Consider the following 13,917-nt stretch of genomic DNA (forward strand, 5'->3'; position numbering starts at 1 on the left):
AGAATTTGGTTCTTTGCCTAAATGCCTGCTCTGAACCCTCAGGGAAAGAGGAAAAAGGAATTGATAGAAGTAACTGTGGTAATCACTGTCTTCAGCTTTTGTTTTCTTATTCCTAAACCTGTTTCTCCTCCAGCATCATATAAATAATCATCATTCTTGTTTGCATGTTCTTTGAAAGCAGTAAGAGGCTTTTATCCAATATGATAAATGGTGGAAGAGTTTGAGAAGGATTAGCATTCCTTAAAATATTGGTAAACGAGGCAGGTGAGGGAAGGGATAGTGGGAGAACAACAAAGAAAGGGGTAATAGTGCTCCACAAGAAACGTACTCATTGCCTTACTTATGCAATTGTAATCCCTCTGTACAGCATCTTTACAATAAAATATAAAAAGAAATTGGTAAGGGCTGGGAAGGTGGCTCAGTGGTAGAGCGCTTGCCTTGCATGCATGAGGCCCTGGGTTCGATTCCGCAGCACCACATAAGCAAAAAGACAAAAAAGCCGGAAGTGGCGCTGTGGTTCAAGTGGTAGAGTGCTAGCCTTGAGCTGAAGAGCTGAGGGACAGCGCCCAGGCCCAGAGTTCAGGCCCCATGACCGGACCCCCCAAAAAAAAATTGGTAAAATTCTCCAGTGAAACCGTCTTGCTTTTCCTTGTTGGACTTTGCTGTCTTTTGTCAGGACCTCACATTCTGTCAGCTAGGACTCTAACTCTTGAGCCATGCCTCTAGACCAGCTTTTAGCTGGTTATTTTGGAGATGGAGTCTTATGGGCTTTTCTGTCTCTCCTGGCTTTGAACCACAATCCTCTAGATCTCAGCTTTTTGAGAAGCTAGGATTGTAAGTGTGAGCCACTAGCACCTGGTTTATTGGGGGTTGGGAGTAATAACTGACTCAAATTTTCTTGCTAGTTATAAATCTATTCATATTTTATATTCATGAATCAATCTTGGTTTAGGTTCTATGATTCTAGTAATTTGTCTATTTCTTCTACATTATCAAATTTGTTGGCCTATAATTGTTTATACTAATTTCTTATGATACTTTTATTTGTAGTGTCAATCGCAATATCTTTTTCATTTCCAGTTTTATTAATTTGAGTCTTCTTATTTTGTTAGTATAGTCAAAGGTTTGTCCATTATATCTTGAAATCCAGCTCTTAGTTTTATTTACTATTTTATATTGTTTTCTCTATTATATATTTTATTTATGTCTGTTGTACTATCTTATTTTTCCTCCCAATTATTAACTTTGGGTTGCTTGTATTCTTTGTCTGGTTCCTTGATGTATAAGGTTATATTGTTTTGAGATATTTTCTTCTTTTGAAGTATAGACATTCATGATTATAAACTAAAATCTTTTTGCTGTATCCCCAAAGTTTTGGTGTTTCCATTTGTATTATCTCTAGATATTTTTTAACTTGTCTTTTCATTTCTTCTCTGGTCCTTTAAGTATTCACAATGTACTATTTAATTCCTATATATCTGTCAATTTTGCAGCATTCTTTCTACTATCGATTGCTAACTATTTTCTGCTATTAATTTCTTCTTTCTAGTGTGGTAAAAACAGTTACTTGGTATGATCTCAGTTTCTTAAATTTGCTAAGACTTTTTTTTTTATAACCTCACATATGAGCTGTCCTGGAAAGTGTTCCATATTTGCTTAAGTGAAGTATTTATTTTGATGTTATATACAGATGCTGAATAAAAAACAGCTTAATCGTGTCCCCATGAAAGTAGTATCCTTATTTAAACTAGTTCAGAGAATTTTAATTCTATTAGAAGTCAGAAACATATAAAAAATGCTGCTTGTATGATCCTTTATTTTCAGAAAGACAGGATGGGATATTGGGGAGAAATATCTGAGAACAGAGTGAACTACGTGTGACCTCAATTAACTCTGTCAGCCTGAGGGAAGATAGCTATGGCAAAGGAAAGAAATGATGAAGCAATATTCCACAATTATCTCTGGATCCTTCATTTACTCTTGCTGTTTATTCAAGTCTCCAAAGCTTCTCATCTACACATCCCAAACTTCCTATCTGCACATGGCTGTATTGACTTTCTATCCCTCCTCCATCTACTTATGAACCCTTTTCCCTAATTGATTTTTGAAGTAAAGCAGAGAACATATATGACTCTCTTTATCTCAGAGCAAATTTGATATTCTTTTTAGGCCAAGAGTTTCCAATGCTTATCAAGAATCTGGTTCCTAGTAGAGTTCTTGAAATTTACTAATGATTGGCATAAAAAAATTAATTGATAGCCAGCTTCTGGTAGCTTATGGTTGTAATCCTAACCACTGATGAAGCTGAGATCTGAACATCAAGGTTCAGAATCAGCTACAGAATTAAAATGAGTCTATATCTCTAATTAACCTGCAGAAGTGCTAGGCTGGAGGTGTACCTTAAATAGTAGAGTGCCCCATGAGTAAGAAAATAGCACACACACACACATATAAACACACACATACACACATGTGTACACACACAAATTGGAGATACTTAAAAAGGAACAGTTAGGTGACACCTTTTAAAAAATTAGTAGAACTCTAGTTCCAGAAGTTGAACAGAAAAGGTTTTAGTGATATAAGCAAAGCTGGGGTCACAGAAAAGTCTAGGAAGTTTCCCCGTTGAGTTTCAGTACAGGCATATCTTCAGTAAGTTATGTTCAAATCAAGTGTTCTAAATGCTCAGCTAAAGAATTTGAAATATGCAGAAGGCTTGATGAATTATTTGTGTTTCTAATGCTTTTATTGCTTGAGTATATTGAAGCTAAATGGAGTGAGCTCTTACCTGCATATTTTAAAGTGAAAAAACACAAGTCTTGTCAAAAACGCTTAAATCATCCTTCTTGGGTCTGCCTTTTAGCCAGATCCCTACTTGTTAGCATGAAGGGTAAGAGAGAGTGACTGAAGATAAAGCTTATTTAGATGCTTCATTCTTAAGTATATCATAGGCAAAGAGCTCAATACTGGTTTATTAGAATATGAATTAAATTACTTTTAGCCAAAAGCTGTTTTAAAACAAGGACAAGGAGAATAATTTAATTTTAATGTATGTTATAAATATTAAGAAAGTACAAAAACAGTGCATTTCTGAGTATAAAAGTAACAAGAAATAACAGAAAAGTAACATTCAGAATTAGCTTTATAAAAGGAGTAGCAGTATGACAACTATATTACCATAAAATATTAATCAGAATCTAAGCATATCTTTTTCTCTTAACTTCGAAGTAGAAAGTCAATCAATGTAAATAATGAAGTTGTGAAATCACATGTGGATTTACTTGTTGAGTTTTCTTGTTCTAGTCAGCCTTTTAGCACTGACAATACCTAAGAAAAACAATTTAAATTAGTGTTTATTTTGCCTCAGGTTTTCAAAACTCTTGGTCCATAGTGTGCTGGCTCCAATACTATGGGCCTGGTGTGAGGCAGTATATCATGGTGGCAGGAGCATGCAGCAGAGGTGAGCAAATCAACTCATGCTGGCTTGGAAGCAAAGCCAGGAAAGAGCCAGGACCATGTTTCTTTCTAGGACAAACCTCCAGTGGCTTACTTCCTCCAATTAGGACTTACCTCCTCATTTCTACCACCCCCAGTGATGCCATTAAATGATCTATTTGTCAATGGATTAATCCATTGATGAAGTCAAAGTCCTCATGAACCAGTCATCTCTCAATTGTGCTACCAGTTTGATTGGTTGGAGAGGGGGAGTCTATCAAGCTTAAAATTAGATCAGTCATCCAATTTATAATGAATAGCTTCTAATTTATTTGGGATGACTTTTCCACTCTTCATATGTGAGAGCACACAGATTTACTTTGCTATTCTTCATGATACCTTGCCAACAGGTTGCATAGTCTTTATTCTCTGCTGGCATAGAATAAAAGCCCAGAATTATGAAAGTGATGATGTAATAATCTCAACAGAATAAGAATTGGAAAAGCCCCATCTTAATATCACAATGCAGTGTGCTTCATTATTATAATTGATTCACTGTTTTTTATAAGAGGAGAGGTAGCTAATTGACATCAACCATCAACCAGAAGGAAAGTGAATTCAGTTACATTCCAGGCATTAAAACTGTATCCATTGGATAAGTATTCAAATGTTTTTTCTTTCTTTTGATTGTTTCTAACATATTTATAAGATGATTTCTTTGTTGCTTTGTATGTCCCTCCTCCATGGTATAACCCCTGCTTTCATTGTATTTGATGTTGGAGGGGAAGGGCAAAACAAATAATTTAAATAGGGATACAGGTGGACCCATTGCAACAATGAGATGTACAAGTCGTTATGTTGAAAAACGAACTATACAACTTTGGCCGGGGGGAGGGTGTGTGTGTGGGGGAGATGGGAAGGGATGGGAAGGGGAAACAAAGGAGGAGGCAACAATGCTTGATAAGAAATGTACTCGTTACCTTGCCCATGTAATTGTAACCCCTCTGTACAATATTTTCACAATTAAAAACAAAAGCAAAAACTGTATTCATTGGGACTTTGCTCGCTGTTACAAGCAAACCAATTACAAAACCTAAAAAATTTGTTAAAGTATTGCACTTCTAGACAAACATTCTCCAGGCCCACTTTGAACAGAAAAGAGGAGAGAAAATGATGCTTTGAAGAGGATCCCTAGTGTCAGCTTGTGGTTATTTATTTTTAATAAAATAATGAAAAATTCCAGCACATGAAGGATTTTTTTTACTTTAAAAATAAACAAATAGGGTTGGGAACGTGGCTCAGTGGTAGAGTGCTTTCCTTGCATGCATGAGGACCCCGGTTGGATTCCTCAGCACCACATAAGCAGAAAAATCCGGAAGTGGTGTCGTGGCTCAAGTGGTAGAGTACTAGCCTTGAGCTGAAGAGCTGAGGGACAGCGCACAGGCCCAGAGTTCAGGCCCCAAGGCTGGAAGAAAAAAAAAACTAAACAAATAATGTTGGACAATGATAGACTAAAAAGTGGGGGTATTCCTGCAACATATGCTCCTGATTAAATAGTAGGAAGTATGTATGTCTGCATGTGTACGTGTACACATGTCCTTAAAAATGCACTTAAGGAAACACTTCAGTCTTTTGGCTCTAACACTTTTAAGTATGAAATGAGCAACCACATGTGCCATTAATCAGCAGCAGCTTTTTTTTTTAAACAAAACTAGAAGTTGGTTTGTTTTTTCTTAATCAAGTATTTAGCTTCCTGCTATAAGAAAACTATTGTGCTAGGTGTGAAACAGCAAGACCCTGGACTTTGAGATGCTTGAAGACCTTCAAGAAGGCCTGGGATTTTTTTTCAATTAAAAATAACATGAATTTCTTCAATTTTCACTAAGTTAAATTCTAGGTCCAAGCTTAATTCTAGGCCCATTTTTCTCCCCATCCCCTCAAGATTTTAAATGTTATCTTGATGTCTCTGTCCCCCAGATGTGTACCTCTAGCTCACTCCCATGCTCAAGACTCAGATTCCACATTGTTTCTATTTGGCTGTAGCTGGAACCATCATAGTTGCATATCTCTTGACACCAGGAATAAAAAAATAAAAAGAAAATATATTTCTAGCCAGTAAACAAGAGTTTAACACAGTTTGGTTGGTGCTACAATGGGGATTTGAATGAACTCTTGAATGAACATTAGAACTCTTAAAAGGTTATCACTGAAACATTTCCTTTGTGGAAAATGCCATAGGTAAAAAATGGCCTTGGAACTGGTAGGCATAATAGAATTTCATCAGGAAGCGAGGTAGGCATACTAAAGGGCTGGAACAAAGTGAAAAAGCGCAGATCTGTCAAGAGGAATGACCTAGTGAGGTAAGGATTTAGCTCTGGATATGTGAGGTTGAGAGTGGGGAAGGTGGCAAGAATTGAGAATAGGGAGGTGGGTTCGAATAAAATGAATACTCACGCAAGCTATAGCATGAATATCAAGCTTTCAGTTACTCTCAATGTCTCTGCTTTTAACAAATAGTACTTGGTAAAATAATTTATATTGTAGGCCACATAGTTTTTTATGAAAGCAATGACTAGGCCGGAGAGAGTAATGATTATAAGAAACTTGGAGACAGATTCAAGGGAGAACTCAAATAGTGTAATTCCTTAGAAAGGCAAAGTCAATGCCCAACAAAACAATCCAGAAATAGGTACTTGCAAGGGGTGAGTAGGAAGTGGGGGCCCAGGGAAGAGGGGTGGACCAATGAAGAGGAGAAGGAGGCAGGAATGCAGTCAAGAATCCAATGTTTATACTACAAAATTAAGAAAAGCATGGGAAGAGGCAGGACAGGAGGGATGGGTGGGAATGTTGAAAGGGGTGACGCCAATCAAGATGTATTCATAAACTGCTTTGTTAAGTGTCAATTCCTTTGTAAAGCAACTTAAGTATAATTTTTAAAATGTGATACAATAAAAATAAATAAATCTGTAAACTAATGATTTTTTTAGCCCTTTTAGAAGTACACTGAGGATGGTGACTCTGAAGGAGAGCAGGCCAGACCCAGTGAGCTAGCCCAGCCTGGCCCTGGGAGACATAGCAGCGCAGCCAGCAACACCTGTGTCCAGCCAATGCCATGACAACTGTTTGGATTTTTGTTTTGCAGTTCCATGGCAAATGGGAGACCACCTGATCCTGCAGACTGGGCTGTGATGGATGTGGTGAACTACTTCCGAACAGCAGGATTTGAGGAGCAAGCTAGGGCTTTTCAGGAACAGGTAACTCAGACCACAGAAACAAATGATGATCATGGCCACCACCCTTTCCATGGTGGATAGAAAGGAATAGGAAGAAAGAGGACCAAAGAGCAGGGGGAGGGCAATGAGGCTCTGAGATATTGCAGAGGAGTAAGCCAGGCTCACAGATCCCTCTCTCAAAAAGAAAATGTAGCTTGATGGAAATCACTCCTTTCATTCATCTCCCCCAATTTTCCTAGTTTCATAGGATATGCATTGAATACTATGACAACATTCTCCCCTCCTTCCTCATCATTCATCTCTCCCCCTCCCCCTTGGCCTTCTTCCCGTACCTTCCAAGTGCTTGTATCGTAATAGTTTTTTGTTTGTTTGTTTGTTTACCAGTCCTGGGGCTTGAACTCCTGACCTGGGCACTGTCTATGAGCTTCTTTTGCTCAAGGCTAGCACTCTACCACTTGAGCCACAGCACCCCCTCTGGCTTTTTCTGATTATGTGGTATTAAAGAATAGAACCCAGGGCTTCATGCATGCTAAGCAATTACTCTACCACTAAGCCAAATTCTCAGGCCTGTAATAGTTTTTCTAAGGAATTACACCTTTTGAATTCTCCCCCATAAACTTATTTGTTGAATGCTGGCCCCTTTGTACAACCACTTAAAGATAATAAACATACAATTTAAAAATGGGTAAAATTGTTCCATACTCAGTAAATTTATACATCCTGATTCAACTATTTTTGTAATATATTTGTAATACAAATACAGTTTAACTTCAAATATTTATAAACAACAAGCAAGAAAGGAAACTGGGCCTAAGGCAAAGCACAGCTGCAGATGGGAGGATTAGAACTCAGTTCTACCTGCATCTTCCCAAGGACTCAACATGCAGGGGTGAAGGGAATTAACTCTACCTTTAGAACAAACACACTAGAAAGCAGAAATCAGAAAAAGAAACAACAGAGAAAGACAAATCTGACTGAGAATAAGAGGCGTAGAACCTTCTACTACTAGCCTCAGTGACCACTGAAAGATTTAGACTCCTGCAATTTGTTTTCCACATCTTAACAGGGGACAGTAGAGCAGCACTATGTGTAGAGTCAAATTCTGGTTTCTCTGTATGTCAAACAAGTGACCATAACCCTTCAAGTCTTGGTTTCCCATCAATAACATGACATTATCGATACCTACTGATGTTGCTCTGAAGTTTAAATGACAAGATATGCAGTTCCTTTCTCTTAGGCCTAAAGTGGATATTGGGAAGAGGGAGAAAGAAACAATTGGGTGATTCATGATTCTGTGAATGCCATTAAGCCAGCTCTGCAGGGATGGTTCTTTATGGTAGTTTAACCATGAGGAGGCAAACGGGAGAAAGAAATTGTAGTCCACCCTGGACAACTCTTCCCCCCTCCCCAGCTGTTTATCAGTGGAGGCTTCCTTGAATTGTAATAATATAATTAAGAAAATTATAAACTGAAGAATGTTTCTGGGTGTTTGTTCCACAGCCCTTCAACCATTGCTTATTCTTATTCAGTATGTATCAGCCAAGCTATTGGTTTTGTGGCCTGAGTTTGGACAAAGTAACTTTTCTAATATCAACACACTCCAATATCTTCAATCTTTAAATTTGATCCCTAGATCTATGTTTTTTTTTCTTCTTTGCTATTTGGAAGATTTGCCAGAATAAAAGCTTAAATCACTTTACAGCCACCAGGAGAACTAAAATTAGAAAGACTGATAGTGCCAAATGTTCCCAGTGATATGTAGCAACCAGAACTTTCCTACTTTGCTGGTGGGAGTGTGAAATCAACACTGATACATCTAGCCCATGATCCAGCAATTTCACTCCTGGGTGTTTACCCAAGGGAATGGAAAACATATGTCTATACAAAAATTGTACAAAATTGTTCTTTTTTAAAATTTTGGTGCTGGTCCTGGGGCTGGAAATTAGGGCCTGGGCATTATCCCTGAGCTTTATTTGCTAGCACTCTACCACTTGAGCCACAGCTCCACTTCTGGCTTTTTGGTAGTTAATTGGAGATAAGGATCACAAGAACTTTCCTGCCCAGGCTGCCTTTGAACCACAATTTTCAGATCGCAGCCTCTTGAGTAGGATTACAGGTATGAATCACGTGTCCAGCTCAAAACTGTTCTTAATGGCTTTTAAAAATCATACTTGTGAAAATTGGAAGCCTCAGTGTACATCAATGGGACGAATGTACAAAATGTGTTATATTACTATTTTGGAAAGCTAGTCAAAAAAGAATCAACTACTATATAATAGTTTGGATGAGTCAATGACATACTAAGTGAAAGAACCATTATATAACAGTTCATTCTGAATAGGTCCATTTATTTATATTGGCTTCTTTTGACGACACTGGGGTTTGAACTCAGAGCCTTATGCTTGCTAGGCAAGCACTTTACCTCTTGAGCCATGTTCCTAGCAATTGCTTTTATGCCAGGGCTAGTCTGGACCATGATCCTGTTATTTTTACTTTGCACTAACTGAGATGACTGTTAGGTGTCACTATGCCAAGCTTTTTTTTATTTTTTAATGGCCTAAAATGGGATTTCATCCTTGAACTGTCATCCCTCTAATCTCTGCCTCCTCAGTAGCTAGAAATGCAAGTTTAAGCTAATGTACTCAGTTATTTATGGTAAGTATATATGTATGTATGTATGTATGTATTTAGAAACATGGTCTCACTATGTAACCCAGGCTGGCTTCAAATTCTCCATTATTGTAACATTATCTTCCTAGCTTGAATGATTCTATTTAGTTGAAGTTTCAGAACAAATGAATAGTAGAAAAAAATCAGTAGTTGTGTCTGGATAGTGGGTGGAGAATAACTGAGAAAGGATACGAAGGAACTTTCCAGTAATGATGACATTTTTGTGTCTTTGTAAGAATTAGTTATATGTATGTATACTGATATATTCAAATGATTCATAATCAACCTATTTATGTTCATTCTATAAATATAAATATAAATTTTACCTCAAAGGGAGAAAACTATAAAAATATTAAACTATGCCATGAAAACTGAAGTATTTAGGGGGAAGTATACTGAAATGCATCAAACAATGTAGACTGACAGTTAAATAGCAAGATAACTATGTAGATAAAGTGTAGAAAAGATTAATTGTAGAATATAGGTGGTAATACTATAGGTGTTCATGATAAAACTCTGATAATTTTTCTTCATGTCTAAAGATTTTTAATAACATAATCCTGGTAGAAAAAAAAACAGCTCCAGTTGGAAAGTGGAGGCTGATCATCTGGAACATATTTTAACTTTGGTTTTTAATGATATAATGTCCATTTGTGCCATTGCAACTGAGTAGCTCTCTTTGAAAATTAAATTTAAATAATATTGTAGAATATTATTTAATTAGCTTAGCTAAAAGGTCTCTTGGCCAGGTTCCCAGATACCCTAAAGCCTTCTGGACTTGTGCATTTGCTCCAAGGCAGACAACCAAACTGAGTGACAGTGTACATTCTGGGCTTTATAGATGCACATGACCTTAGAAATGAGACTGCCCAGCTCTGAGCTTGGCCCAGCAATAAGCCCTTTCTCCCAAAAGATGACCTCATTTTGGTACCGGGGACATTGGGATGCAAGAGAGAACATTTCATTCAGAAATCTTTTAAGCTACTATGTTAGGTCTGCCAAGAAGGGAGCTTGACAAATGAATTCCCAGAAGACTGAACTTGTGCAAGCAGGCCTAGAAGCTCAAGTTCCTTCTTCCTCATCAAAGGGTGTTTGGGTATGTGAAGAGTCTCCCTTGAATTCTCTGCAATCAATCCTTTCTTTCGAAGTGTTATTGCTTTCCCTCTTTCCGTTAAAGGAACTGGGGGCAAGGAGGGAACCACTGGCTAGGCTGGTAGGGCAAGCAATTATTGTGATTTTCTTAAGGACTGAAGATCATATTCTCTACTACACAAACCTTTATCCTCCATCAGTGTCTTACCTCCAGAGTCTTTGTGGCAGTGACCCTAAAGCAGTCAGCACTCACAAATATATCCAGCTGTGAAGACTATGGGCCGTCTCCAGTCTAAACTCATGACCCTTGTAGACCATAGCAGTTGAGAAACAGTAAACATCACATCTTAAAAACCTCAGGGAAGGCTATCCGCAGCCCTTTGACAGGAGCAGGGCAAAGAACAGAAAACAGAATGTACTTTCTGTAGTTCTTTTGGGATTGCTCTGTGCTTGCTCTCCCCCAACCCCAGATCCTGTAAGGATGGACGAGTCATCTGTTAACAAGGCCAGGATTCCAGCACTACTAGCTCTCTTCCCCACTGCCACTGTGCTGCAGCAGCTGTTCTCCCAAGTGATTCCAAACAGACAGAATGTTTAGGCTCTACTAAAGGGCATGAGTAGAAGCAGTGACTGGTGGTTTATTTTCTTCTATTTTCTTTGTAGTCACTGGATGATCCTGGGGACTTTTTCCTTCTACAGCTCAGATTTCTACCAAGTGAATGTTGAGTTAAATATGATATTGCTTAAGCTCCTGATCTGAGTAAAAAAAAACAAAAACAAACAAAAAAAAACCTGGTCCTTGGGCTGGAAAGGTGGCTCAGTGGTAGAGTGCCTTGCATGCATGAGGCCCTGGGTTTGATTCGTCAGTACCACATAAACAGAAAAGGCCAGAAGTAGTGCTGTGGCTCAAGTGGTAGAGCGCTAGCCTTGAGCTGAAGAGCCTAGGGACAGTGCCCAGGCCCAGAGTTCAGGCATCACAGCCGATTAAAAAAGAAAACCATAAAACTGGTCCTCATGAAGCGTACTTCCCAGACCTAGTATAAGGCACAAAAGCCACTTGAGACAGTAAAAAATTTTTAAATTTTTCTTTTATTGTAAAGATGCTGTACAGAGGGGTTACAGTTACATGAGTAAGGCAATGAGTATATTTCTTGTTGAGCATTATTACCCCTTTCTTGTTAGTAAGTTGTTTTGAAAACATAATTATAAACAGCTGGCTATTGAACATAGCTATGAAGCCCCTGATTTTGAAGACTCTAAGGCATCTCAGGAATTCTTTCCTAAGACCATTTTGGCTAATGTAGCTTCCAGGTACCTCCATCTTCCTCAGAAAGAACAATTAGGATGTTTACTTTGTCAGAGTCTGAAAGCTAACCAAGCAGCCTTTTCTGGTGTAAAGCCATCTTTTAGCTGTCACTTGAGAAATTGTGCAGCATTCTAGTACAGTAACTGTGCCGCTTAACTTGGACTCTTAATTGCAAGTCACAAGACAGTCTTCATTGGATGCAGTCACTTTATCTGTCTTTCTGACTCACAAGCTTAGACTATATCTGGAGAAGATGGTATATAGAGAGCTGCTATTCAGTTACCGTCAGATGGTTAAGATTTCTCATATTTATGAGTGACTGACATCAGTGATTTTATTTTAGGAATAATATATCTTACATCTTTTCCCCTCAGGGTATCATCACAAAATAATACGGAACTCAAGGTAACAGATTAATTTTACTCTTCTTACATCCTTACTTACACCAAGCCACAATAAGAACAGATTTTTACTCTAAATACCCAACTGGTTAAGACATTATTTGAAATACAAAGATTGGAGTATATTTTCAGCTTGCACCCTGAGGTTAACTTTGGATACACTTCTGAACTCACTGGCTTAATAAAGATAAACAAAATTTCTTATTGTTACAGATTTCCAGGTAGCACTAGCCACCTTGAAATGGAGTGCCCAGTCAGCACCATGAGCACAGTGTCCTAGGGAATGTCCCCATCAAATTCAACTGCAGTGATTCTAGATGCATAGTTCTAATTTGAACAAGGAATAAACTCAGATTTTTATCAATCTTAAGAGCATGCCTTTGCAAAATAAATTACAAAATTATGAATATAAATATTAAAGTTAAATTTGACAGTAAACCATAAATTCAGCTCTGAATTGGACCAATTATAACCTCACATATTAGAAATAATTTTAAATACTCTAACATTACTAATTATACTAAAAATATTCATGGTGCTTTGGTGTCTGATTTTTCTTAACAATTGAAGGCTACTGAAATATTTAAAATATTTTATAGTACTGAATATTGAATAGAGGATATGACATATCAGCTAGCCAATATGCCAGCATTTTTTATATCAATCCACAAAATTTTAGAAAAATAATACAATAAATAGGAAATGGGTAATGCTAACAGGGAGAAAGTAGCTAAAGAAATTGGAAAGAAAACTACTAAGGAAAGAAAGTTTTTATTTGTTTTTTTAAATTTTTATTTATTTATTTTTTGGGGGCCTGGTTGTGGGGCCTGAACTCTGGGCCAGGGCGCTGTCCCTCAGCTCTTCAGCTCAAGGCTAGCACTCTACCACTTGAGCCACAGAACCACTTCCGGCTTTTTTCTTTTTTGCTTATATGGTGCTGAGGAATCGAACCCAGCGCCTCAGGCATGCACGGCAAGCACTCTACCACTGAGCCACCTTCACAGCCCCCTCATTTCTTTTTAATGAAATAGGGCAGATTATTAGTAAACAAAAGTGTCCCATTGTTGCCTAAATCACTTATTTGAAATTAGGACAGCTATAAAACAAAGACAGGTATGTGGTACCAATTTACTTGATTAAATCTAAGGGTCTATATAGAAGTCATCTAAGAGAATCTGTCTGACAAATAACTAAAGGAAGAGTGAGGCCAGCCATAGGCAGGAGTAAAAGAGTAAATGAATAAATGAGAGAGACATCTAAAAAGGGAAGAGAAAGGCGCCAAGGCTCAAGGAATATCAAGATTCTCATTGTTAAGAAAGGAAATGTAACTTGCATATTCAGCTATGAAAGAGCCCTCTAGGAAGTAGAGGGAATTATCAGTAATGAAAGGTTTTATAGAAATCTCTGAAGGGGACAGAAGGAAATAATTGACAAGTTCAAAATAACTCAAAAAGGTCACATCCAGTGAGGCCTAGGAGTGATGGTGAGTTTGCCAGTGGAATTTCAATGGAGTTGATGGGAGGAGTAGAGGCCTGTTGGGAGGGGAAGGAACTTGCCCTTCCAGTGAAGAAGTGGAATGCAGACAGGTGCTGGAGAGGCAAACACCACAGGGTCATTTAAGTGTGAAGCCCCCTTTTTTAAGTTTCAAATATATTTTTGTATATATTTTATTGTAAAGATACTGTACAGAGGGGTCACAGTTACATGAGTAAGGTAATGAGCACATTTCTATTGAGTATTGTTTACCTCCTCCTCTGTTTTTCCCCTACCATCCCTTCCC

The 13,917-nt window shown here is 37.9% G+C and overlaps 1 protein-coding gene across 4 annotated transcripts in view; it reads left to right on the forward strand.

Annotated features, from left to right (window-relative positions):
- Positions 1–13,917, forward strand: part of Samd13 (sterile alpha motif domain containing 13) — a 44,819-nt gene that overhangs the window by 14,809 nt on the left and 16,093 nt on the right. For all 4 annotated transcript variants that reach the window (XM_013018256.1, XM_013018254.1, XM_013018253.1 and 1 more), the window contains one exon: positions 6,578–6,689. In XM_013018256.1, the coding sequence (XP_012873710.1) occupies positions 6,582–6,689 (108 nt within the window). In that variant the 5' untranslated portion in view covers positions 6,578–6,581. The remainder of the gene's footprint in view (positions 1–6,577; positions 6,690–13,917) is intronic.

The sequence above is a fragment of the Dipodomys ordii genome, unplaced genomic scaffold (assembly GCF_000151885.1).
Source record: "Dipodomys ordii isolate 6190 unplaced genomic scaffold, Dord_2.0 Scaffold39, whole genome shotgun sequence".
Lineage (NCBI taxonomy): Eukaryota > Metazoa > Chordata > Mammalia > Rodentia > Heteromyidae > Dipodomys > Dipodomys ordii.